At 42.8% G+C, this 27,852-nt stretch overlaps 1 protein-coding gene across 5 annotated transcripts in view; it reads right to left on the bottom strand.

Moving 5' to 3' along the window:
• Positions 1 to 27,852, bottom strand: part of Hydin (HYDIN axonemal central pair apparatus protein) — a 421,354-nt gene that overhangs the window by 189,527 nt on the left and 203,975 nt on the right. For all 5 annotated transcript variants that reach the window (XM_031341421.1, XM_031341424.1, XM_031341423.1 and 2 more), the window contains exons 17-18: positions 25,758 to 25,922; positions 24,526 to 24,678 (exon numbers count right to left, since the gene is read on the bottom strand). In XM_031341421.1, coding sequence (XP_031197281.1) covers positions 24,526 to 24,678; positions 25,758 to 25,922 — 318 coding nt within the window. The remainder of the gene's footprint in view (positions 1 to 24,525; positions 24,679 to 25,757; positions 25,923 to 27,852) is intronic.

Here is a 27,852-nt window from a genome sequence, read left to right as displayed (position 1 = left end):
TTGTCCTATTAACAGTGTACTTTGCCTTAAGAAGCTTTGTAATTTTATGAGGTCCCATTTGTTGATTCTTGAACTTAGAGCATAAGCTATTGGTGTTCTGTTCAGGAAAATTTCCCCTGTGTCCATGTGCTTGAGGCTCTTTCCCACTTTCTTTTCTATTAGTTTCAGTATATCTGGTTTTATGTGGAGGTCCTTGATCCACTTGGACTTGAGCTTTGTACAAGGAGATAGGAATGGATCAATTTGCATTCTTCTACATGCTAACCACCAGTTGAGCCAGCACCATTTGTTGAAAATGCTGTCTTTTTTTCCACTGGATGGTTTTAGCTCCTTTGTCAAAGATCAAGTGACCATAGGTGTATGGGTTCCTTTCTGGGTCTTCAGTTCTATTCCATTGATCCACCTGCCTGTCACTGTACCAGTACCATGCAGTTTTTAATCACAATTGCTCTGAAGTACAGCTTAAGGTCAAGGATGGTGATGCAAATCAGAACAACCCTGAGATTCTACCTCACACCAGTCAGAATGGCTAAGATCAAAAACTCAGGTGACAGCAGATGCTGGCAAGGTTGGGGGGAAAGAGGAACACTCCTTCATTGCTGGTGGGATTGCAAGCTGGTACAAACACTCTGGAAATCAGTCTGGCAGTTCCTTAGGAAATTGGACATAGTACTACCAGAGGACACAGCTATACCACTCCTGGGCATATATCCAGAAGATGCTCCAACATGTAATAAGGACACATGCTCCACCATGTTCACAGCAGCCTTATTTATAAGAGCCAGAAACAGGAAACAACCCAGATGTCTCTCAACAGATGAATGGATACAGAAATTGTGGTACATGTACACAATGGAGTACTACTCAACTATTAAAAACAATGAATTTATGAAATTCTTAGGAAAACGGATGGATCTGGAAAATATCATCCTGAGTGAGGTAACCCAATCACAAAAGAACACACAGGGTATGCACTCTCTAAGTGGATATTAGCCCAGAAGCTCAGAATACGCAAAATACAACCCACAAACCACAAGAAACTCAAGAAGAAGAAAGACCAAAGTGTGGATACTTCATTCCTTCTTAGAAGGGGGAACAAAATACCCATGGAAGGAGTTTCAGAGTCAAAGTATGGAGTAGAGACTGAAGGAAGGACAATCTAGAGACTGCTCCACCTGGGAATCCTTCCCATATTCAGTCATCAAACCCAGACACTATTGTGGATGCCAGCAAGTGATGGCTGACAGGAGCCTGATATAGCTGTCTCTTGAGAGGCTCTGCCAGTGCCTGACTAATACAGAAGTAGAGGCTCACAATCATCCATTGGACTGAGCACAGGGTCCCCAATGAAGGAGCTAGAGAAAGGACCCAAGGAGCTGAAGGGTTTACAGCCCCTTAGCACGAACAACAATATGAACTAACTAGTACCCTCAGAGCTCCCAAGGACTAAAACTCCAACCAAAGAGTACACATGGGGGGGGGGGGTTCATGGCCCCAGCAGCATATGTGTAGCAGAGGATGTATAATCAAAGGGAGGAGAGGCCCTTGGTCCTGTGAAGGTTCTATGCCCCAGTGTAGGGAAATGCCAGGGCCAGGAAGTGGGAGAAGGTGGGTTGGTGAGCAAGGGGAGGGGGGAGGGAACAGGGCTTTTTGTTTTTCTTTTTTTTTTTTCTTTTTTTGTTTTTTTGGAGGGGAAACTGGGAAAGGAGTTATCACTTGAAATGTAAATAAAGAAAATATATAATAAAAACAAACAAACAAACAAACAAACAAACAAACAAACAAGATCCTGTCTCAAAAAGTAAACTAAAAATCGGTGCCTGCATCTATCAGTCTTTTATTCAGACTCTTTGAAATTAGTGGATTCACTCTTATGTAGGGTAATTTATTTATTTCTGGTTCTCAGAGCTCAAATTATTCGATATTTCTTCCTTGTATTAGGTGGAGGCATGTCTCATTTTTGACTCACTATACATTATTTTTGTTCCCTTCCCTGGAGTTATGTGGGGTAAATGGAATGCACCACTTGTACTTACTGGGCCTTCACATCCTTCATCCCAGCTTTAGGTGAAAACCTCAGATGTCAAAGTGAGGTCAAGATGTCAATTATAAGACAAAAAAAAATGACTCGTGCTGTAAACAGTAATTAAAATGCAATTTCTGCTGCTGCTGGTAATCTATATCTTACTTTCAGAACTTGCCCTCTACTTTGAGAGCCTGTAGTGCATTCTGCTTGGAATTTGATCTCTTTCCAGAGTACTTGGTTTGATTTTTTTTTTTATTTTTGGACAATTATCAATATGTGTCTAAGTACTATTTCTGCCTCATCCTTCACCTCTTACCATTTGAACTTCTTAATTACCTCTCAGTTATAGCTGGGCCTAGAGTGTCCCCTGGGGGTTCATGGAGACTTGCTATAGGGTTGTTGGTGCCCTTGGGATGCAGCAGAAACTTTCAGAGGTGGGGCCAAGTTAGAGGAAGTGAGGTCAGATGTGGGGCCAAGTCAGAGGAAGTGAGGTCACTAGGGCTTCCTTGAAGGTGATCCTGGGACCTAAACATCTCTCCACTGAACTCTGCCTCCTGACTGTCATAAAGTGAGAGAGGGTCTGTGTCACCATGTGCTAACATCACAGGGACAAGGTGCAAATAGTCATAGATTAGAAATCCCAGAAACCAGGAGCCAAAGGTAAGCCTTTCTCCATTTAAGTTGTTTATCTTTGTTGTTTTGCCACAGAGAGGCTTAGCTAACTGATATGCCACTTTGTAGCTAGCCTCTTAATTATATATATATATTTTACTTTTATTCCCTGACTTGTTTTGAATGATTTCTGCTCAGTTTTCATCCAGTTCACTAATTCTCTCTTCAGCTGAGTGTAATGTGCAGTTAAACAAACCTATGACATTCTTTACTTGAATTTCAAAATTAAGTCTTAATAGTTGATATTTATGTTTGTAAGATTTTAAGCCTTTGGGAGAACTGCTAAAATAATGATTCTGATATCCAACTGGTCAGCTGCTCCTCCGGTCACCTGTAAATCAGGTGAGCACAATGGCTTTGAGACTTTTTACCAAGTGCAGCACATATATATCCAACAGACCTGATGTTCAGTTACTGTGGGAAATACAAAAACACCCAAAGTATGCTCCCTGTTCCCCAACCCCAGGAGCAGATGTGACTTTCAGAGAAGCCAGGTAAACAACAAAAATGCAAGTCAGGAGGAGGCTGGAGAGAAAGTGCCTGAGAAAATCTCAAGAAAATCTCTGGTGCTGCTCCAGAGGAGGACAGGTTCGAATCCTCTGACTTTGACAAATGTATTATTCCCCTAAGTGTGAAATTAGACCTGATTAACAACTAGTGTGTTCCTAACTATATTACTATTCATTAAAAAAGCCTAACCTACTCTCTCTAATTGTATCTATAGGCAATTATTTCAAAATTAATAAAAAGCATCTTCTCCCTATTTTGGTAGCTACTGCCTTTCATTTAACTCTGATTCTATTTCAGGGAAGTTATTACTTATGCAAAAATATTTAGTTATTACTAGCATTGAGAAAAGGCTATAAAAAGAAAAGCCAGAGGAATGATTTATAAGCTTCCAGAATAATGAGGCAAACTCTCCCTGTCACTAGATAAGAATGTGATCAGTTGCTTGAAAACCTTCCCTGGCTTCCTCGACTTCTCCAAGTCATTGGCTCAGAAGAAGGCCCCAAAACAAAAATCAAGCATAGGGAGGAAAACAATGTATTTAAAAGCGACTGTAAAATTCACTCTCTGTGTTCACTAGCTTTGGAGACTATTCCAGTCTAAAGTCATCCTCTGTTGGACTAGAGAGATGGTGACGTGGTTAATAGCACATATTGAGCTCTCTGAGGACCCAGGTTTGATTCCCAGCACCTACATGGAAGCTCACAACCATGTGTAACTCTGTTTCCAGGGATCTGAAGCCCTTTTCTGACCTCTATGGGCTCTAGACACACAGACTGGCACACATACATACATGTAGGCAAAACACTCCTACATATAAAATTTTTTAAAAAATAGATAAATCTAAAAAACAATAAACCTATCCTTCCATTTAATTTCCAGGGTATATTTCTAATAAAAATGAGGAAGGTAAAGGCATGTGCAACTGTATGAGACTCACATACAATGGTACCCACCAGTAGAAACGTCCTGACAAACTTGTGGAGGGTTTAGAATAGGGTTGTGCTAATGGTTGTTGCAAATGAGAAAAAGTACAGATTATGAGCAAAAGTTGAGTGTCAGCCATCAGTTGATGTCTCAGAGGATGACATCCCAAATCCAGCCTAGTCCCAATGCAGATTGGGAGGCTGGGTCTGGTCAGTGGGAACCACCAGTACTCTCTTAGGAACCAACTCATGGTACTTGGACAAGAAAAACATAATATTTAAACCCACACACTCACTTTCCAATTTCAAATTGATGATAGATCCTGTTAGACAGACCAGAAAGCTAGTTACATTTCCCTGTGCTTTGTAAGCCTACATGGAAAACAAGTAAATTGCATATGAAAATGTAAAATGAATTAAATGAATCCCAGAAAAACATTTTTTTTTCATATTTACGAATGGTGAGTAATGATTGGTACCTGGGAAACTTTACTTCAACATTGGCACTAATAGAAATCATAGGTTTGAGTCTAAGTCAAAAGTCTTAGCATTCCTCATAATTTCTGAATGTGGAACATTCTAGAGACATGGAAGTAGAGGAAAACAATGAGACATTAAGGATTGATCTAGACACGCTAGGACAGGGACAGGGATATTTGACACTTGGGTGGGTAGCTAAATCTTGCATGACACAATCTGTTTCCCCAAATCTCTCTGTACCATCATTACTCACATTCACTCTGCCTTAGAAGAGTATTAGAATCTGTCAGCCCCTGCATCTCCAGCATTCAGATACAGTTGTTTGCCATTTTACGTCTCTTAGACTGAGGAGATAGCTCAGTGGGTAAAAGCTTTGCTGTACAAGCATGAGGACCTGAGTTCAAATCCCCAGGACCCATGTAAGAAAAATCTGGGTGCAGTTACTCCTATGTGAGTGTGACCCTAGCTGTGGGATGGGTGGCGATAGGATTTCCGGGGCTCACTGTTCAGCAGTGTAGTTCCAGATTGAGTGAGAGATCCAAGGAAACAAAGCAGAGAGTGACAGAGCAGGAGACATAACATCCTTTGCTTTTGAAGGATGATATCATGGGCCTACATGCTCTCCATATACATGTGCTTCTATACTCCCTTCACACGTATAATTAAAAATATAGTCCTATACACTTAACTTTCTGGAGTGTAGATGAATCTTTATTGATAGGAAGAGCTACAGGGATGGAATGTCACAGTATTATGTTCATATTTGGGTTCAAAGAAATACTTTCTGACATACCTTGCTAATTTATGCCCCAAAGGTTTTTTTTTTTTTAAGCCAGTGCTAAAGTGAAAACAGAACAATCCTTTAGGACATAAATCACAAAGATAGCACCAAAGTGAGTTCCAAGAGAACTATAAAAGCAAATGGAGTCTTCTATAGCCATTTAAAAATGGACCAAGGTGGCTTCATTTCTCCAAGTCTTTGTTTCTGGAGGTTGAAGTCTTTGAATGCAATCATCTCAGCGTGACCTACACAGTTAAAGCAAGAGATGGAAATGAATTTTTCATCCTGGGTTAAGGAGTCCTTCTCTTGTCTTGGCATTTTTACATTTCCAGTTCTGAGATTCTGGACAGCTACTTTTAGATAAGGAAGTGGTAGCTGCTGTAACAGACCCTGAGGCTCAGTGGGCTCACACTATATCAGCTTGTTTCCAAGTTGGGACAGGTGGGGACTGGCTTCTCTTCCACACGGTCATCACACACACACCTCAGCTGAGCCGACTGTGACATATTCGGACACTCTGGCCATTAGCAAATCACTAGACATCAATGCCAGCAGGATGTAGGCTTGGGTGCTAGGATTCACACACCAAGAAGGTAAGTGCACATCACTTCTGTCCACTTCCACTAGCTAGAACCCCCACACACAGCCACACCTAACCTAGGAGGAGGCTGGGAAATGTAGTCCAAGTCTGGGTCCCCAGCAAAGGGAGACTGATGTGGCGTGTGGCTGACAAAACTACTTTGTTAGTTTAGACCACAGACACTATGCAAGTATGCCACCAGCTCCAACCCTCTCAAATCTCAGGTCTGGAAAGGTAAAGGGCTCCAGTGAGGGACTGACTTGGCAATTCAAACCCGAGGACTGTGGGCCCAGAATTCACAGTCATCTGTTATTAGGAAAATATACAGAGGCAGCAGGGGAGAAGATAAGACAGTGCTGGGTGAGAAGATTGTACTCTGCTGGCCTTTCTTCCTAATTTGTGGCTTTAGAACATTCCATATAATTTTGTTCATCTATGAGACTCAGCTTACAATGCAGACATAAATCACTGCCATTAAAAAAAAAAAAGAATCAAAAATGGTGGCAGCTCTCAGAGAGGGTACTGTCAAAGTCATTTTGCTCACTCTATTTATATTCTTCCTCTGACCATACTATACACGAGGAGGTGAGGCTGTGGCTGGTGGGAGTGCTATTTCAGGTCAGGGGACTTCAGTTTTCGATGGATGTGTGCCGTCTCTATTCGATTCCTGCTGACATGGATTGGATGCCCTGGGAACAAGACTGAAGTTGCTTTCCAGGGCTGAATCAGTGAGTTTTCTTTTTGATGAAGCTTATTAATCAATGCCTGGCATAAAACCAGACAGCAAAATACATCATAGAATCTAAGGACAAACAAGGTACAATAAAATGCCAGCTGCTAAGGTCCTGGGCCGTTCTTTAGGCTAAGTCAGATTGGTCTAATGTGCCTGTGTGGTCTGATGCTTGACTTTCAAGGGTGCCCTTGCATTTGTGGGAGGGCCTAAGGGAAAAGTAGGTTAACAAAAGACCCCGGTACAGCAAGACAACAATGGATGAAGGTAGGTTAGGAAGGAAGGCTCTGAGGGAAAACAGATGTGGGCTTGAGTCCTCTGCTTAGCTGCTCTCTAGGTGTTGGGCTTGGGGCATGTCACCTATGGTGGTTTGAATGAGATCCCCCACTCCATAAGACTTGAGTATTTGAACACTTGGTCCCTACCCAGTTGGCTATCTGGGGACGATTAGGAGGTGTGACCTCGCTGGAAGAAGTACATCACTGACAGTAGGCTTTGAGGTTTCAAAAGATTCTCTCTGCTTCTGGTTTGTGGTTTAAGATGTGAACTTGTAGTCTGCTATCATGGACTGTTAACCCTACAGAACTGTAAGCCAAATAAACCAATTTTTCTATGAACCGCATGTATTATGCTGATCAAATAGCAATAGAAAAGTAACTAAGACATCATCCACTTAGCTTATCAGAGGAACTAGTTTTGTGTTCTGACTGTGCCTCTCAGGTGAGGTGGGGGTGATGGTTAGCCACAGCTGTGTGTGTGCTGGCGTTACTGCATAGTAATTTATCATAAATCACAACTGCTACTATTACTTTACTCAAATCTGAGCTGGCCTCACAAGTACAGGCTTAATAATGTTTTGCTGGGAAAAAAAGTAGATTATGACATTGGGAAAATAAAGATGGATTCTGAGAAAGAATTTAAGATTTAATATTTTTACCAGAAAGGAGTGTTTGTGGAGAGTTGTGGTTGAAAGAATTCTAAGATGGACCCTAAGATGTCCATCTCCTGGGGGACACAGTTACCTTCCCTATTATTCAGTCAAACGCTGATGGTGATGGTCCTGGGAAAGGATTTTGTAGATGTGGTTAAGGTCCTAAACCAGTTCTCCTTCAGATGGGGTGATCATCTTCAGTAGGCCTTAAGGAGACTGAACACTTCTTACCATGGAAATGTTGAGCCTGAGAGACGTTAAGGAATTGCCACATGATGGGGTAGCTACCGTGGTCCAGAATCTATTGCTGAGAACAGTTCAAGCTGAGGTCAAGCGAGACAGGAGAGTTCTGTCAGCCATTCAACTGCAAAGCAAAAGTCTGCCAGGAAACAGGAGTTGTGGCTCCTTCCTCTGCAGGTCCTTCTTCCACCACTGGTCAGAGGGAGAAGCTGCCCTAGCCACACTCTCCCCACCTCCCACCCCAAGAGAAATGCAGCTCAGCTAACATACTTATTCCAGCCCTCGGTGATCCTATGAGAAGGAAGCAGCAAGGCCAGGCTCGGATTCTTGACCCTTAGGAATAGGAAGCAAATGAGTGTTGTTTTAAGCCAGTAGGCTTATGAGAATTTGAAACCTAGCAACAGAAGGTGAATATAAGCTTCCATGCATTTCTTTCAAAGATGCTAAAAGCAAGCCCTCCAAAAAACTTCCCATTAAGACTTCGGTTGGAGCTGGGGAGATGTCTCCATGGTTAAGTAGTCAGTATAAGCTGAGCGCTTATGATCAGTGTATGATAAGTACAATTATAGATGAACAAATTCTGTGCAAGAGAATGGGCTTGTGCTCTTACAGAGTATGGAGTTCCGATTCTAGCACTCACTCTGGCAGCTCACAACCACCTTTAACTCTAGATCTAACATCTTCTAGTCTCTGAAGGCACCCCTACCCCAGGCACACACACAAGTAGAAAATAATATTAAAAAAAAAAAAAGACAGTCAGTAATGGCTGTCTCTTTTTTTTTTTTCCAGCAAATTAGGGCTTGAGAGTCAGCCATTTTCATAGCCCATAGCTAAAATATATAAGAGTACATGCTTATGTGCAAGTGTGTGTGGTGGCTGTGGGAAGGATGGAGGATTTGTGATATTTTGCACTTCAGAATTCCATGCCCTATGGTGAATACTGATGAGCCCTCCTTGCAAGGTTCCACATATCTAATGTTAACATCTGCCTTTGATTTGTGAAGATGGGCTATATCCCTGCACTTTGTATGCAGGTTCAGCTCCCAAGGTAAATCAGCCAGGGCTTTTAAAATTAAGTTTCCTTATTATGTATTAATATTTTTTCCATAAAAGGCAGAAGTGATTGCTATTGTTTGCACATGTCACGTTGACAATATATGCCTCTGTGGGCCTGCTGTTATGCAGAGCTAATGACTAGGAAGCCTGCAGAAAGTGACACCGTGAACTGGAGAACAACAGCTCCTTTGCCATTTGAGGCCCGTGAGGTTTCCTCCCGTGAAATAAGGGGAAGCGGATCACAGGAGGAACCCACGTGCGGAGTGAGGGGCTGCGGTAGACTTCTATTATCTCAGCAGACAGTCTGGTCTCTGTGGGGCGAGAACAATGGAGTCTCACTGAGGCCTGCCCCCTTTTCATCATCTAAGTGGCATCTGGAGTCATAGACCCCTCTCCCTTGAAGTGAGTCATTCTGCTGCTTTAAACAATTAACTGGGGGTTAAGAGGGCGAAGCAGGAGGACTGGTGTTAGGCTTTCCAAGGGAGGACGAGCGGGGTCATGACTGGAAGTGTGGGCTGTGGAGTCACGAGGCTTAGCGGTGAATCCTGGAGTCTGGCATCTGCAGCTAGGTGACCTAGGACTGATTTTACACTCTAGGTTGCAGGTTCTCCATCTGTTAGGTGTGCTTTCTCTTTTTCTTTTGGAACCAGGGCTCGCTCTCTCGCTCTCTCTCTCTCTCTCTCTCTCTCTCTCTCTCTCTCTCTGTATTGAGGAGCACCCTTGAACATACAACCCGGGGGACTATAGGTATATGCTGTCACATTTCATTTCATTGGATGTGTGCTTTATGAAGATGAAATGAAATGGGTGCCGACCATCTCACACCTTGTGCACTCAAGAAACAGTGAGCCTTACTTGTGTTACTTTCTAATCCTTGTCACCGATGGTGCTATACTATGCAGACCCGAGCCTGGTCTTCTGTGGCAGATCCTGGAATGGCTCCTTACTGTCTGTATCAGTATCCTGAGCCCCCTTTAGACATTGTACTGGCTGGTTTTGTGTATCAACTTGACATAGGCTGGAGTCATCACAGAGAAGGGAGCTTCAGTTGGGGAAGTGCCTCCATGAGATCCAGCTGTGGGATATTTTCTCAATTAGTGATCAAGGGGGTAGGGCCCCTTGTGGGTGGTACCATCCCTGGGCTGGAAGTCTTGGGTTCTATAAGAGGGCAGGCTGAGCAAGCCATGGGAAGCAAGCCAGTAAGGAACATCTCTCCATGGCCTCTGCATCAGCTCCTGCTTCCTGACCTGCTTGAGTTCCGGTCCTGATTTCCTCTGGTGATGAACAGCAATGTGGAAGTAAGCTGAATAAACCCTTTCCTCCCCAACTTGCTTCTTGGTCATGATGTTTGTGCAGGAATAGAAACCCTGACTAAGACAGACATCTATGTATTTCCTCCACAAAATTACCCTAATTCACTCAAAAGCTTTTCATACAAGCTTCAGAGTACATAGAATGCAAACGTGGTTGAGCTTTGTCATATTTTGTTCTAAGTCTCACCCTCCACCCTCCACCCCCACCCACTTTATAGCCAGGAACTCATGGTTTGGGGTAGATCTTAGTGGGACCTCTCAGGTCCCTCTGAGACATCACCCAGGCCTTCTGCAAATATGAGGACCTGCTGTCAGGATTGGATCCTACCCATGGCCTCTGGTCTGGAGACTAGTCCCAGCTCTACTGAGAGGTCAACCAATGCCTTTTCTAGACTGCCTTGGGCAGAAGGTCACCCTCCCATCCTAAATGAACCAAGCACAGTCATTATATGTAAGTGCATGCCCATTTTTGTCTTCCCGGTGTCTAGCTTTGAAGCTTCTGGTCAATTCTTCTGACTGGCAGCAGGCTTTCCTTTGACAGAACTGGCCACTTCCTCCTCTGAGCTTCCATTGTATCATCTGGCTGTGTTGCTTGAAGGTTCCTTTCTTCTGTGCAATTGTGAATTCTGAAGAAAGGAGCCCTTCTAGTTAATGGTTTGTTTCTCCCCTTGGTCATCAGAGTGCCAGCAATGGGTCAAGGCTCAAAATTAATATCTACTTCATGGTCACCAGATACATGGGAAATGTCCTGACTCACTGGACATTCTTTGGAAGACCGAAGAAATGCAAACTTATAATGAACATTAAAAGCAGATCTGTTGAGTTTGGCAAAAGAAATAGTGTTGTAAGAGGGTGGGAGTGGACATCACACTTTACATCTGGCAAGAGGCTGGCTATAAACTGGTACAAAATTTCTGACGGATGCTGATATGTTAGAAATGAAAAGAGCCGGCAACAAAAATTCTGTTATCCCATGGGAGGGGCGGGGGCTCTTAAATGGTCTATCATTTTTATTTCTTGGAGATTAATTCTCCCCCTGGGAGGCACCTATTCTGAGCTGAAAGAAGTCAGGGCAAGTGGATCAACTTTCTGGAGCCCACCTCACAGCCTAGAGTATGACTAGAGTTTTTAATTCTATCAGTGTTTATATGTGTGGTCCACTATTGCTCAGAAATGTATCTCATTAGACTGTAAGTCTTCTGAAGCTCCCTTCAAACCTTCCAACCACTCCTAGACTCGGATGCAGAACCTGATGTTTCTCTTGCTTTCCTTTACCGTTTTGGGTTGTGATTGGGTAGGTTGCTCCCTTACTTCCCAGACATCATATGCACTTATTTTGTTGGGTTTTTCTCTGTGTAGACAAAATAGAGATTTGGTTGCAGATGTGAGATTTCCTGTCACTCAAGACATGATTCTGCATGCTTGTGGAGGGGGAAGGCTGTGGGAATTTTAAGGGCAATTGACTTTGTACTAAGGGATTGAGTATATGCAATTTTCATTGTTCTCAAGTAATATGGACCAGTAATCTGTTAGAAAGAGGCTGCACTGTTCTTGAATGGCACTGCCTTTTAAAGACTTGGTGAAAGGTGTCAGCTTGAACACAGAGCACGCAGAGAGTTACATGCAAGCAAACAGGATAGCTCCTGTGCCATGCACACACACATGATTTGCATGGTTCTGGGGCAGTTGTGTGAGTAAGTATGAGGGAAAGATAGTATTTCTGGAGAGATATCTGCTAAGAAGTCTGTTTCCCTTTGAGCTCTGACATGAGAGGATGCTCGCCCACCAATGCTGATGCTCTAAAGCATTTCACAAGACTTTAGAGAAATGGGAGAAAAGTGAGGACAAGGCAGCATTAACCAGAGCTCTGCATGACGTGTGCCAGCTGACTTAAAACTTTAGGGCTTCTTTTGCTGTCCTTCACTACAACTGCTACCACCACTATGTTATCCTCCTCCTCCTCCTCCTCCCACCTCCTTCCCCAGCTCCTCATCCTCCTCCAGCTCCTCCTCCTCTGCCTCCTCCTCTTATTATTAAGGAAAGACAAATACAAGACTTTCGGATATAGTTACCAGAAAATATTTATCTTTCCACAGGCTGTTTCCCCTGGCTCTTTTTGTCTGTCAGATAGCAATTAAAGCTATCATTTACCAAATTACTACATTTTCAGCAGGTGCTTTCTCTGCATATCATCCTGCATAATCTTCTAGATACCACTGCCATCATTACGTCTAAAGAGAAAGAACCAAAGGCTCGAAAGGGTTAAATAATATAGCCAGTATGTAAAAAAATTAGGATTGGTTTCTCAACATGGACACTCTACAGCTCTTCTGAGGGACTGAGATGCATAGAGCAGCTGTGTTTGGGGTGTGACCTCGCCACCCCTAGATAGTGTCTTCCCTGGCAGATGCTATCACATAGAGACAGGTTTCTTTTGTCTTCTAAAGCATGTGATTTAGTATGTGCACAGCAATATCATCACAGCTACTATTTACAAAAGATATATTCCAAGTGGACTCTTACAGACAATTCTGCCACGACAGACACAGCTGTTTAATATCTGTTTTCTTACTTGTGGCAGAGGAGAGGAAATGGAACTGAAGAAGAGGATGACTTTCTCTCCAATCAAGATCCTCTGAGGAGTCCACAGTACACTCCTCAGAGTTTTATTATTATTATTATTATTATTATTATTATTACAGACTGACGCTAATTTCACATTGTTACCAACTCTGCATTGAACTGTGGCTGTTTGATGTCAGTACATGGAATGAGAGGAGTGAGTGCTTTAGCTGACAAGGACAGCAAAGGTCATCTCTCAAACGTGACACGAGTCAGGTGGCGGCCACTGACTACAGGGAAGAAGCTAAACCTTCTCACAGAGAAGGAAAAGGTGATATAAGGGAGGACAAAACCTGAGCTCATACTCCCTCTGGATGATAGCTGCTACAACAGCTCACCTGAACAGCAATTAGTAGAAAAAGCAATTTTCCCAAACCGATTAAGAGTCAGGACAAGAGGCATGGAGCTGGACAAGGCTGCCAACAAAGATAGATTTGGACAGCTCCCTTTCATCTGCAAACACTCCCAGTTCATTTTGGATTTAACTTATACTCAAACTAATTGTATTTGATCAGGAGCCTTGTCATCATCCTCGACTCAGGGAAGGTGCCGACCCAACACGTTACCCAATGTCTAATCAATGGTTTCCTCCTGTCAGTGTGGTTTAGATCATCAGTGGGACCTGCTGAACTCTGACTTCAGTCTTTCATTTTTAGTTTTGCCAAAGTGAGCAAGGTCTCAGGTTGGGGTGGGATTGGGGGGGGGGGCGAAAAGCTTACTGTTCTCTGTGGAGCTCAAATCTTTGCTTCTAGAACTCTCGATCTTATGGCCACTGGGACCCTCTTGTCACTTGAGGATGATGGCTCAGAAGAAGCCCAACTCATGTTGGAATGACCATGATGGGCATTACGTACAAAAGGAAAGATACTCCTCATAATAGGTTAGAAACTTGGTCTCTTCCTGTCTCTTTATTTCTAATGTTTTTTTTTTTAAAATAGATTTTCTGAACTAAAGTCAAGACCAACTAAACAACATACAACCAAAAAACAGTGCACCCAACCCTTCTGCTTTCTTATTTCCATTGAAGACATATTCTACTATTCTCTTGAAATGGATTGTGTATTAGCACCTGTACTGGCTGGTTTTGTGTGTCAACTTGACACAGGCTGGAGTTATCAGAGAAAGGAGCTTCAGTTGGAGACATGCCTCCATGAGATCCAGCTGTGGGGCATTTTCTCAATTAGTGACCACCTTGTGGGTGGTGCCAATCCCTGGGCTGGTAGTCTTGGGTTCTATAAGAGAACAAGCTGAGCAAGCCAGGGGAAGCAAGCCAGTAAGGAACATCCCTCCATGGCCTCTGCATCGGCTCCTGCTTCCTGACCTGCTTGAGTTCCAGTCCTGACTTCCTTTGGTGATGAACAGCAACATGGAAGTGTAGGCTGAATAAACCCTTTCCTCCCCAACTTGCTTCTTGGTCATGATGTTTGTGTAGGAATAGAAACCCTGACTATGACAGCACCTATAAAGGGCTGAAACACAGAAGACAGTCTGTCAGCCAATGAGTTTAAGTTTTAAAACATTTACTTCACTTTAACCTATCAGAAAATGAGATAAATTTTTGAAAAAAAAAAGCACTAAGCATAATTATATTCAAAACCAAGTTAAACATCATCTGAATCACACAAGGAATAGAAACAATAAGATTTTAAGAGCCATGGACCTACCAGGCTCTAGAATCTGAACCTTAGTAGAGGAGGATTGAAGAAGAAAACTAGAAACCAAAACACGCAGGATGGGATGTGGGTCGAGGTCCCTCAGGAGGCAGCTTCTCTCTGAGCGACAGAAGAGCTATAATGTTCCTGAAGCTGCAGTCTACACACGCATGTGGCCTGGTGGAGGGGGAGTGAAGTGGAGACTGTCAGGCAGGCCAACTGTTGGGAGGGTCGACTGTTGGGTAGGCCGACTGTCAGGTGGGCTGACTGTTGGCTGGACTGACTGCTAGACAGGGTGACTGTTGGGCACGTTGGTTGTTGGACAGGCTGCCAGTCACACAACAACTGGAAACTGACTTTTCCGATATCTCATGGGAAGGAAGGCACAAGATTTGATTCTGGGCTGATGATCACTGTCCAGAGTGAAGGTAAATATGAGACTGCCTGAAAGGGAGGCATGAGTCGAGCACTAAGAATGAGGCACATATGTGCTCCATGCCAGACTGCCTTATTTAAAATGCTGAACATCTGGAAGAACAGCTGCAGACAATCAGGCAATTGATTCACTCTTGAACAATCAATAGTGCCAGCTGAGATTGATTAGAAAGTACATCTGAGCTCCTCAGAGAGCTTCAGAATGGGATAATATAACCAAAACAAAGCCTGTAAAATGAGGACAGGGAGATTGGACTCAGGAACAAGCATTTATAAATAACCAGTTATAAATCTTGGAAGTGAAAAATACAGTCACTAAATTGAAAATGTAGACATGGGTTAAGTCTCAGATTTGCCAAAAACCAAAGCCAGACTTTGTAATTTAGAGCATACCACTGAGACAAAGAGGAGGCAGGATGAGCAGGAAGTAAAATAAAAGTATTCATGTACAATAGTACAAGGAAAATTCTAGAAACATATTCATGGGTATGTATGTGTGTATATATATTTATGTATATATGAGTATGTGTGTATATTTATGAGTACATGTATATGTGTGCACATGTGTGTGGGTATATGTGTATATGTATGTGTGTTTGTATAAGTGAGTGTGTATATGGGTTATATGTGTGCGTGTGTGTGTCTGTATGTAATATGTGTGGGTTAATGTATGGGTATGTATGTATGTGTCTGTGTCTGTATGTAATATGTGTGGGTTATATGTATGTATTTTTTTTTTCTTAAAGTAGTGTACTGGCTGGTTTGTGTATCAACTTGACACAAGCTAGACTCATCAGAGAAAAAGGAGCCTCATTTGAGGAAATGCCCCCATGACATCCAGCTATAGGGTAGTTTCTCAATAAGTAATCAATGGGGAAGAACCCAGACAATTGTGGGTGGTGCCATCCCTGAGTTGGTGTCCTGGGTTCTATAAGACAGCAGGCTGAGTAAGCCACGTGAGCAAGCCAGTAAACAGCACTCCTCCATGGCTTCTGCATCAGCTCCTGCCTCTAGGTTCCTGCCCTGTTTGAGGTTCCTGTCCTGACTTCCTTCAATAATGAACAATGATGTGGAAGTCTAAGCAGAATAAACCCTTTCCTCCCCAAGTTGCTTTTGGTCATGGTGTTTTTTTGAAGCAGTAGAAACCCTGAGACAAGCAGGAAACAGAAGCAGCAGCAAAGAAACACTTTTCAGATTTTAAGTCTCAAGTCATCTGATATATTAAACAGGAATTTAAGAAAATTAAAAGGATTAAAAAGTTTTAAAATCAAGGAGTTTAAAAATGACAAGGTGCTCTTGAATGAACAGTGATGCAACTGACAGAAATGGCCAGAACCAGTAAGGCAAGGGAGCGTCCTTCAGAGGAAAGGAAAAGAATGGAAGAACCTGGCGAATGGAAGGAGGAGCTATTGAAGAATTTAGAAAGGTGTAACTTTGTGAAGAGAAAGACAAACTAGGCTGGGCTGTGTGATGCTGATCTACAGTAACAGCAGCTTGGGAGTATGAGGTGTGAAACCTCTTTGTGCCAACAAGAACTCAATCAGCCTGGGCAAGAGACCCTACCTCAAGCTAAACCAAGCAAACCATGCCAAGCCAAACCCATCGGCCATACAAAATGCAGCATGGCAAGAAAAGGGAAAATTACACAGAATAAAAGAGAGGCAGGCCACCAGGGAGCTACATTCGTATCTAGTGAATGGTTAATCACAGCCTGACAAAAGTTGAAATTCCCATAGAAGAGAGGATTCATGGTCTACACAAAATGTAAGGAACAATGCAGTCTGGAAAGGTGACCATACAGTGGCTATGCAGACCAGTCCTTATTCTTGAGGAAGACTAAAATACAAAGTCTATTCATTGTTGTTAGGGAAAGATTTGATTTGCTGAGAAAGTTAAGTGTGGCTTCTTAAAGAAATAACATGGATAACATCTACAGTGTCCAGATAAATCCAGGGAAACTGGATACAGAGTGGTAGTGCTGGTGGTGGTGGTGGTGGTGGTGGTGGTGGTGGTGGTAGTGGTGGTGGTGGAGGGGTTAACACAGTGAAAACAAAGCCCAGTGCAAAGTGAGGATGGGCAGGAAGAGAGATGACCATGGTACGTTGTAAACTATTAGTTTGGGTGTGGTAGGCTGGACAAATGGTCTTCACAGTTCTTAAATCTTTGATGTCTATGAAGTGATATCAAAAGAGAGTGATCACCAGCCTGAAGATGAAGAGATTAATCTGGACTATTGGTCTGGGCTCAGTGCAATCTTAAGAATTGAAGAGAGATGCAGAAGAAGCAGAACCAGAAAGAGATGCAAGGAAGAGAGAGAGGGAGAGAGGGAGAGGGGGAGAGAGGGTGAGAGGGAGAGAGGGAGAGAGGGAAAGAGGGAGAGAGGGAGAGAGGGAGAGAGGGAAAGAGGGAGAGAGGGAAAGAGGGAGAGAGGGAGAGAGGGTGAGAGGGAGAGAGTTAGATGCTGCTGGCTGTGGAGATGGAGGAAGGGACCGTGAGGAAGTTTTCCAGGTGACAGGAAAACATTCTCTCCTAAAGTCTCAAAGGGAACTAAGCCTTATTTAGACAATAGCCTCTGGAAGTATTAATTAACAAATTCATTCTATCAGCAACAGGGCATTAATATGCTTTCTGATTTAATTGCAGAGTCTATCATTGGCTAGCTAAGAATCCAACTCAGGGCTGGAGACTTGGCTCAGTGGTTAAGAGCCCTGCTGTAACTTGAGAAGAGCTATGTTTGGTTCCCAGTACCCACAATATGTGGCTCACAGCTGCTTATAACTCAGCTCCAGGGAATCTGATATCTGTACACATGTGTTACACACACACACCCCAAAAAGTTAAAAACTCAATCCTATACTATTTAGAATTATTCTAAATAAATCACAAATTGAAGTTAAAAGAATTAAAAGGTATACCAGAAGATAACAATTAAAATTATTCTCAGGAAAAATAGAATTTAACCCAGAAATGATAAACAGGAGTTAGAATGAATAATTATTGTGAAAGAGGAATAATAGGGATAATAATAAAAGTCATCATTTGGCTTTGAAATACACGGGGTGAAATTTGATACTAGGGAAACAAAATGAGAGAGCCTTTGATAAAACCCTATCAGAATTTGGGCAAATGGTAATATTAAAGGAGATAAGCAATATATTTAGTGATATTGACTTGATAATACAAACACATAGATGATCTGGTGCACTTAATAATTACATAATCTATATTCTTTCTGGACTCATATGGAGTAGCTATAAAAACTAACCACATGCTGTCTACCAAAGACCACATGTGTTATTCAATCCATGTGTTCTAACTTTAATGTAATTAAAGTCCATAACAAGGGAAACTGTTAAGGTTAAAACCACAGACCTGTATGTAACTCACAAAGAGAAAACCACAATGACACTCTCAGAATCAAAAAGATTGCAAATAAGAACATGCATGAGACTACATGCATGTAAAGAAAACACTGACAAACTTTGACTGCCTCATCAGATTGAAATAGAAAGGGATGCTAACTCTAATGAAGGTGTTTGAAAAAGAGCAAAATGGTGGCAAAGAAACCAGGCGGAAGAACACAGGTTAAGAGCAGAAATTAGCAAATGAACCTTTTCAATCAACCAATTTTAGAGATGTTTTACAGTCACAGAAAAACTGAGTAAAAAAATCTCAGAACCTCAGTGTAGCTCTGTGTCCTCAGATAGACAGGGAAGGAATGAGGAGGGCAGATGGCGGGGGCAGCAAACGGGGAGGGCAGAAGTAGGGTGGCGAATGGGATGCTGATGTGTGGAACACTGGTGCAGCACCCTGAGAGACCTGCTATCTACATGGCCAGGCGTGGCTTTTCAACTCTCTCTGTGAGTGTTCCTGTGTTCCTACTACTTTTCTCTGCCAATAGCTTCTAATCTACTTCATGTCTCCTTTAAGTCATTCTGCACAGTTTCTTCAATCTCTTGGCAACCAGCCCTGGTGCCTCAACCTGGCTAGGCCATGAAGAAGACAAGTATCTACTCATCAGTGAAAGGACAAGTCACTTTCTTCATGGGTACTACATAAACCATCTACATAGAACATAAGGGTCGGCATTGTTTAGCCATTCCTTAGAACACTTGTCACATGGGGACAAGGCTGTGCCAGGGAGGCTCAGGAAAGAAAAGGGTTGAAGTTGAGATAAAAGCATCTTTGAGAGAGTACAAAACCCCATTGTAAACAATGGGCCAGTATATACAATAAATGACATCTAAAGATAGATAATTGGTGGTAGATAATTGACAGCAGAGGATTCTGAAATACAAAAGTTCTGAACCTCAGTGGTAACCAAGGAACAACACATAAAACCTACAGTGACATACACACTATCTCAGATTCATGCTCGCAAGAGCTTAGGAATCTGGCCTACTAAGTTTTGGGTCTTAAAGAGAAAGCTCAAATACTTCTGGAAGGGCATACTGTTTGATAAAATTGCTTTGGACTCAACAACTCTACACCTAGGTATTTGTCCACTCTGCATAAGCCCCACATTATCACTTGTATATACAAAGTGACAAGGATTTTGTGCTATTGTTACACTAACCCAATTGTCAACTTGTAGAAAAAGAAATAACCATGTCAGTAATGAATATATGCAGCAGGGGGACCGAGCAAACAGATACATGTGCATAAGTGTCGGTGGGTTTTGGAATACAATACTGAGTGTAAACAGTGAGTTACAAGGTGTCACATACAGTGACTCAACTTAGATAACATTTTTAAAGCGAAAATCATATAGTACTTACATGATTATATTATCTTATAAATATTATGTATTAATATAAAAGCATGACTTGGGTACACATTAAATTCATTACATGGTTGTCTTTGAGCAGAGAACAAGGAAATAGCACTGTCCAGGATAATGTCTATTCTCTTACTAATATAAATCAAAATCCTTCTGCCATTTTGATGCCCATGATTGATCAGGCAAAGTTAAACAGTACAGAACCAGGGAAAAAGGTCACAGGTCAAACCACCAGGGATTGTGCCAGGTTGCCACTTATTCCACAGCAACTTAACTGGTCCTTATCTTTGTTCCTGCTATCTTATGGTGACCATGATAGGTTTGGCAGTCTATCTGTACAATAGGGGCTGTAAATAAACAAACATTTGTCACAATGAATTTCATTTTACCATCACCATGGTAACTACCATACCTGTTGCTAAGGTGCTGGAAGCAAAGTGTAGAGACTGTTATCAATGGAATGAGACAGATACACATAGAAATAAGAGAAGAAAAGCTGACCCTGTTGAGGTGAGGAAGTGTCCCAGGGCCTGAAGGTCTGAGATGTGAACACCCCAGTCTCCTCTGCTGTATCACTGTGTGGCTCAATGTGCAGCCAACAAAAAGTATCATGCTTGGATGAGGTATCAGACTTTCCTTTCCCAGGGTCCAGGAATTCTAAATATCAAACTATGGCTTCTCACTCGAGTCATAGAGGCAAGAGGCTGCTGCAAAGACGTCTATCCCAGTGCCAGCTGACTCCCAAGGTCTTACTGAAATCTGAACAGAAGGCTTTGCGATAACTGTAGCCAAGGCCAAATTAGCATCGGGAGTGTAAGGAAAAAGGATTCCAGATGCTTCCAAGCAAATGTCCTTGTCTGCCCAGGCAGGGACACCCATGAAGAGATCACATGTGTCCTCTGGATTCGTGCTGATGACCTCAGGGTCCTGGGACGCTTCCCAGGCTCACTTCATTTCTGCTTGCTCCAAGTGAACAGAGACTCAGTGTTCCTGACCTAGCTCTGTCAGGACAACCTACATTTTGTCCAAAGAGCCTCCCTATACTCGAGATGCTCACATTTCAGAAAGTTTTATTCTTCGAAACCTGAGGCAATTTATTCTAGTCTGTTGCCCCTGATATGACTCCTCCCTGGCTGCCCTCAGGGCAGGTTGGTATTCTGAGTGTTTTTGTTTTGAACATACAACGTGCTCCCATAGACTCCTGTGTTTGAACACCTGAGCTGGTGCTGCTCTTTGGGAAGGTTATGGAGCCTTTAGGAGGTGGAGTCTTTCTAGCCTCCCTACCAAATCCTCTGAGTCCTGTGTGCTATATGATGTGATCAGGCAGCTGGCTGCTCCAGTTGCTGTGCTCTCCCTTCCTGTTAGCAAGTCTTTCTCACCATGGTGGACTCTAGTCCCCTGGATTTCCAAAAGAAATCCTTTCTCCCTGTCTTCATTAGGGTTTCATTGCTGTGAAAAGACACCATGACTATAGCATCTCTCATAAAGGCAAATACTGAGTCGGGGCTGGCTTACAGTTTCAGAGGTTTAGCCTAAAATCATCATGGTGGGAAGCATGGCAGTGTACAGGCAGACATGGTGCTGGAGGGGGCAAGAGTTCTTTATCTTGATCTGGAGGCAGCCAGGAGGAGACTCTATTCCATAGGCAGCCCAGAGAAGGCTCTGATTTCACTGGCCAGACTTGAGTATATATATGAGACTGCCACAGGGACATATTTCCTCTAACAAGGCCATACCTACTCCAACAAGGCCACACCCACTCCAACAAGGCCACACCTACTCCAACAAGGCCACACCTCCTAATAGTACCACTTCCCATAGGCCAAACATATTCAAACCACCACACTCCCTTGAGTTGCTTCTCCTGGGGATTTTATCAGCAGAAATAAAACCAATACAGAATGTACTCTAAAGCAATAGAGACCCACCCATGAGACATCAACTAAGTATAAGATAAATTTTACAGATATTATACATATATACACATATACCATGCATATTTTCTTTTATGCCAAAATTTTTAAAGAGGTCTCTTTTTTATCTCTTTTTAAAATCTAGTATGTATTTCTAAGACATTAAAATTTTCTCTAAACTGTCTTTAAAGTTCCTATTATCACCTTGAGGGAGGGCTTTCCACTTCCTGTCTTCTGACCCCTTCAGCTGTATGTTTCTTGCTAAGGGAGAATTTAATCACAGTGGTGGCCATGATGCCCGTGGCCCTGCATGATATAGATCTTGGCAGACGGCTGACAGCAGGGAGCATCTGGGGAAGGATGACATTTTCTGACAGCCAAGAGAGGAGAGAGTGACCCCCTCCTATCAGGACAGCCATCAAAAAGAGGCTGCGGAGCTCCGGATCTGTGGCAGGCTTGGTGAGCAAGCAAGCAAGCATTAGTTAAGACTTATTTTCCTAAGGCTTGGCAGTCTAAGAATTCAATTTCTGTAACATTAATACATATTTATCAGGGAATTCACAAAACCCCAGCTACCACATAACAGAAGTTCAGTTTTCAACTAAGATAACTTCAGTTGAGGCTAGTTCACACTTGCCTAAACTCAAGCAACACTGGTTTCCAGGAGCAGATGGAGGCCAAACACAGCCAGCAACATATTGCTTGTGTCACATGAATGGCTCTGATGTAAGGAACTATTAGACAGTTGAGACATGGGATCATAAAACCTTTGTGGGAAAGAATAAAGGGCTGTTTTAGTAAGCCAGTTGGACTATTCACTGTGTCCTCTATATTAATAAAAAAAAATCACTGATGTATTTTCTGTGTTTTGAAATATACCAAAAATTGCCATAAAAAGTGAAGTCTGGGGGCTGGGGAGGTGGCTCCATGGTTAACAGCATGTACTGTTCTTGCAAAGGACCTGAGTTCTCAGTACCCACATTGGGTTGGCTCACAACTACCTGTAACTCCAGCTCCAGGGGACCTGGTGTTCGTTTCTAGCTTCTTCAGGCATTTGCATGCATGTGCAGTGTACAAATCTCCACCTCCACCATCATCTCCACTCCACCACTATCTCTATCACCACCACCACCACCACTAACACCACCATCACCATCACCAGAAGCAGCAGCAGCAGCAACAACACCCCACCCTCCACCATCACTACCACCATCACCACCACTATCACCTCCATCACCACCACCAGCAGCAGCAGCGGCAGCAACACCCCCACCTCCACTCCCGCCACCATCACCACCACCCCCACCAGCAACAACAACAATAAAACTTTTTGTAAAGAAAAGTAAAAGAATTAGAGATTCATGAATAGGAGGGAACAGATGCTATGCGTGTTTTGAAGCTTCTCTGCATTGCCTGTGTCTTCCTTCTTTTGTCCCCAGGTCCAGCTGAGTCCTCCCCTAGGTTCTCACTGACCCCTCTATTTTCCCAGGGCTAGTTTCATACTGAACCAAAAAGCAGCATTTCCTAGGCAAGACTTCACAATTTCTAACCAAATGCAGTCATGAATTAACTGGGTAAATAGTATTTTTTTTTCCTTGACAGGGCGTTCTTCTATCAAATATTATATAATGTTCTCTAGTCAAAAATCCAGATCTTGGGGCCTCATGCTGAGAAGAGCAGTGAATGTCTCTATGTGGCGATGCCTTAACAAAGAATAAGGAAAAGTGATGATAAAAATGAATCAGGATGAAGAATAAAGGTTGCTAGTTGGGACCGATGTCTGGTGAGCTGTTTTGAGTGAGGAGAAACTGTTAACTCTAGTCCTTTCAACAGTGACTGCCATAAAAATAACAATATCTGATTCTTCAGAAATATCTGACAGTTCTTATTCAGATGACAATATTTTGGAGATAGGAAGAAAACAATACTGGTTATAATTTTATGTTTATATTTGGAAAACCAGTTTTAAAATTAATGGTACTTTTAATGACTAGAATAGAAATTCCTAAATTTGGCAGACAAACAAATAAACAAACAAAAACCCAACCAATCTAAAAATATACCCAAACTTAAAAAAATACGTTTCATACCCCCCAATATTATCTTTTTTGAACTGATAAATAAATAAATAAATAAATAAATAAGCACTTTATATGGCTAGCAGATCTAAACCATACTCGTGAGTTACGCAGGTCTGAGACAGACTCATTTTAACACATATCCTTTGCCTTATTGTCTTCCTTAATTTCTATTTTTAACCTATAGTATCTTATATGTGATGTGTCCTTATACGAATTATTTTATTTTTAATTTGTGTGTGTGTGTGTGTATGTGTGTGTGTGTTTTCGTGAGTGCAATTGCCTAGGGAGGCCAGAAGAGGGTGCTGGATCACTTGGAGCTGGAGTTAGCCATCCAATGTGGGTTATCTCCAATAACTGAGAATTGAGTTCAGCAAGGACTCTAAACTGTGGAACCATCTTTCTGGTCTTGATACGTCCTTATACATTGCATTGAAATAGTCTTTGAAGGAAGGGGAGAATAAAAACAAACAAACTAACTAACTAAGAAATGTACATCCAAGGGGAATCTACAGAGACAATGTTCTTCAGAGGGCTCGGAGCTGATGTCTTCAGTGAGTTTTAACTGATTGCCTCTGAAACATCTTCCCACATGGGATTATGTGAAATCTATCTGTTTGCTTACCAAATATGTGTATTGTGCTTCTTGGTTAACGAAAGAACTATAATAAAGAGAATTCAGGTTGGGAGTGACATGGTTTCATGAGAAATTTTTGCTCTGGCAACTCATTTTTAAACACATGTTGTTAAAAATAGTGATGTTGGACATAAGCCAAAGCTGTGATAGCCCAGGACTTACTCACCATGTGAGCCTGAAATACTGCAGGGATGAAGGACTGGTTAGAGAGCTGGAGAATTCTGGAAGTGTCCTTCAGGACGTAGATATTGCCAAAGTCGATTTGAGTGGGATGTATGAAGATCACGGGGCCTTCTCCAATACTCTGTATGTGACATACCTGCATTCCACAAGAGGAAGAACAAAGGGCCAGGTGAGGGAGCTGGTGTGAGCTTGCATCCCTTCCCGCTGGTTCTCTGTAGTCAGAGGGACACAGAGATGAACACGTGTGGTCAGACCTGTTTGTCTAGCCTGGAATGCCTTCCTGGGGTTATCTGCTTCCCTGGGCCCGCCCAGAGTCATAGAGTAGAGAAAATCAGATTCTTAGAGCTATCTGTCCCATTCAGCCATTCATTCTCAAGAACACATGAAGTTATGTGTTGCTGTGATATGTCTGAGTTCGATACCCAGCTTTACCATTTTGGTAATGGCTGACAGGCAAAGCTACTGCACAGGTTGGTGGTTGAAATTCACACTTTGAACTACATGGGTCATTTTCTTTCTTAAAGCACTAGCTGCCTTCTTTACCAATTGTATGTGTGCAGGGAATGAAGTGGTCACAATGAGCCATGTGGGAGATGCTGGTCTGCTGACAATCACCTGTAGCGTCTTACACAGAAGTGGTCAAAGCACTAACTTAGCTCATTGTGCTCCCTAAGTGATCATAATCCACTCAATGAACACTAATCAGCTTCCAAGTAAACTGAATGTCCAAGAAAACAGATGCCATTAAGACTTAAGATTTACCAGTTCAGCCTAACTAGCAGTTTTCAGTAGTTTTCCCCTACATTGCCCGGAGAGACTCTTAACAGCTCCAGTAAGTAAACTTGGGTGACCGTTAATGTTGTTGCTCTATAGAATACCTGGGGAACAGCCTGTAGGTGACTGAGTGATAGCCAAACTTAGCCAAACTGAGGAGCTTGTTGACCATGGGGAGGTACCAACCATGTATGTGGTGTGTGTGTGTGTGTGTGTGTGTGTGTGTGTGTGTGTGTGTGTGACTACCTTTCAACTTCTGGATGTATCTGTATACAGTTTCCCACACACACATATTCTACTTCTGCAGAATGAAAACATAAAGCCTCGTAACTGTAGAAACCAAAGGATATACAATGATGCCGCACACCTTCAAGGAAGAAGCGAAGAGCTGCTATGGTAGGGAGCATGTGACCTCAACGGCAATTCTCAAAACTGACTCACCAGAGGGGCTTCCTGGCTCCCGAAGACCGAGATGTAAACTGTGGATTGGTATGCACCAGTGACCTGGGTCTCCAAGGCTAGTGGGATGTTCACAGTGCTGTGGGGGGAGATGACCCCACAGGGGGAGGGGCTGGAAAGCAGCACAGGGGGCTGATTCTCATATAGCTGCAGAGACACAAACCAGGGTAGGCAAGCCATGCTTAGAGGAGAACAAATGTCGTATTAGTTCATTTTGAAGCAAGTATTGCTCTGAGTCCATGGAGACTAATTAGGAATATCTCATCATTTAGAGAAGCTTATAGGATAAAGACCTTGATTCAGCCAATAGGACATTAGGTTAAGTGGCATGTGGTAAAAAATAAAAATCCTAAGCTCCTAGACAGTGGGATGCAGGGCAGGAAGTGAGCACAGCAGGCATTCAGGACAATTGCCATTCATGGCCAAGGTCTACAGCTGGGTCCTTTGTGCCTTCATGCTTCATTTCTCACTGCCTTAGACCTTTGCACTCTATTAACGCAGGTCACACCACCAGCACTTTCTGAGCACGAGGTCCTCGTCCTGCCTGCAATCCTTTACTCTTGATCCCCTTCTTAGCCTATTGTTCTCCTTGACCTGACACAGATGCTATTTTCTTGAATTTGCTCCAGTTATCCCTCCCCCTGAAAAGCTTCAGGGGGTGGCTTGCTCCGAGACATCCAGTGAAGCCCTTTTCTACTGTATGTGACCACTTGCATGCCTGATGGATATATTTTGGAGCCTGGCTTTTCCTTTTTTCAAGTCCACTTTCTGTCCCAAAGCTGACACTGTAGGTCTGGGTAATTCTGAAAACCTTCCTGAGGGCCTTAGGTCCCAGCATTAAGGCATAGCATACAGCTTTCACCCTTCTGGATCATCCCTACCCTTTCTACATCTGGCCTGACCTAATATAGCTTCATAACACTCTGTCATGTTATATCACTCCTTGGCTGAGCCCCCTGGAGCCTGAGACAAAAGAGGAAAAGTCTGTAATATTTCACACAAATATTGATATTTTGCCCAGTATACTAAGTATCTTGATGACTGAGCAGGCTTCTCCTTCAATACTGTACCCAAGGCAGGTTCCCAGCTCCCCTATGTCGAACGTACTTCCCCCATCCCTGGATGCAGACTCTGGTTCTGAGTTCTTGAGATGACCATGCACAGAATAGGGCCCCCTCTTCTGCTGCTGAGCATGTGTTGGATGTGTTCTGTAGCTTGGTTCTTGATTTCTGCTTATGTCGAGAAGCCCACATAATAATTTCAACTTCCTCTCCTACATAATATCCCTTTGGCTAGAGAGCAGCAGCCATCTGTTCCCAGCTCAGCTTTCTTTGTTCAGTTTAAACACCTGAGTTGACTCTTCTCAAGACTTAGGTTTGCAGATGACATGGACCACATTTTGGTTACTCCAAATATACTGCCCCTTCTCCTTCCAAGTTTTCATCATGAAAGATGACAAGAGCTGAAGACAAGAGTCTGGCCATGTGTTGACCAGTGGTTACCATCTTCCTCTGGCTGTATTTCTCAGATGAGGCCCAACTTATTCTGTGTCCCCAGAAAAGACTTGACTTGGAACCAAATAAAGCCCTATCGTGGTTTGAATGGTGTCCCCTTCAGCTCAGGTATGAGAACACACTTGGTTGTGCTGTCGTAGGATGTGGAACCTTGCCAGGAAGTCTGTAACTGAGGGGTTGCAGCCTCTCTCCATTCCAGTCTGCCCTCTCTGCTATTTGTATGTTGAAATGTGCTCAACTAACTTCTCGCTACATTTGATTGTTGCCATGCCTTCTTGTCATGATAGGCCCTTAACCTATTTCCTCTGTAAACTAGAATAAACTACCTCCTATAAGCTCTTCTATGTCATGTCTTATGACAGCAACAGAAAAGCAACTAAACATCCAAATTACTCCATTCTCTCCTCCCACCATGAATTTATATTGTAATCTATATTCACAGACCTATAAAGTTTAAACCCAAATGCATTCTTGGTAAACTGCATGTCATTAGTGACCTTCCATTGCGCTATATAAACATTTCTGAATTTTCTGCACATGTGACCTGCTTGGTCCCCCACATA

The sequence above is a fragment of the Mastomys coucha genome, unplaced genomic scaffold (genome assembly GCF_008632895.1).
Source record: "Mastomys coucha isolate ucsf_1 unplaced genomic scaffold, UCSF_Mcou_1 pScaffold22, whole genome shotgun sequence".
Taxonomy (NCBI): Eukaryota; Metazoa; Chordata; class Mammalia; order Rodentia; family Muridae; genus Mastomys; species Mastomys coucha.
The sequence above is the reverse complement of the archived record's forward strand: the minus strand, read 5'-3'. Positions and strand labels throughout refer to the sequence as shown.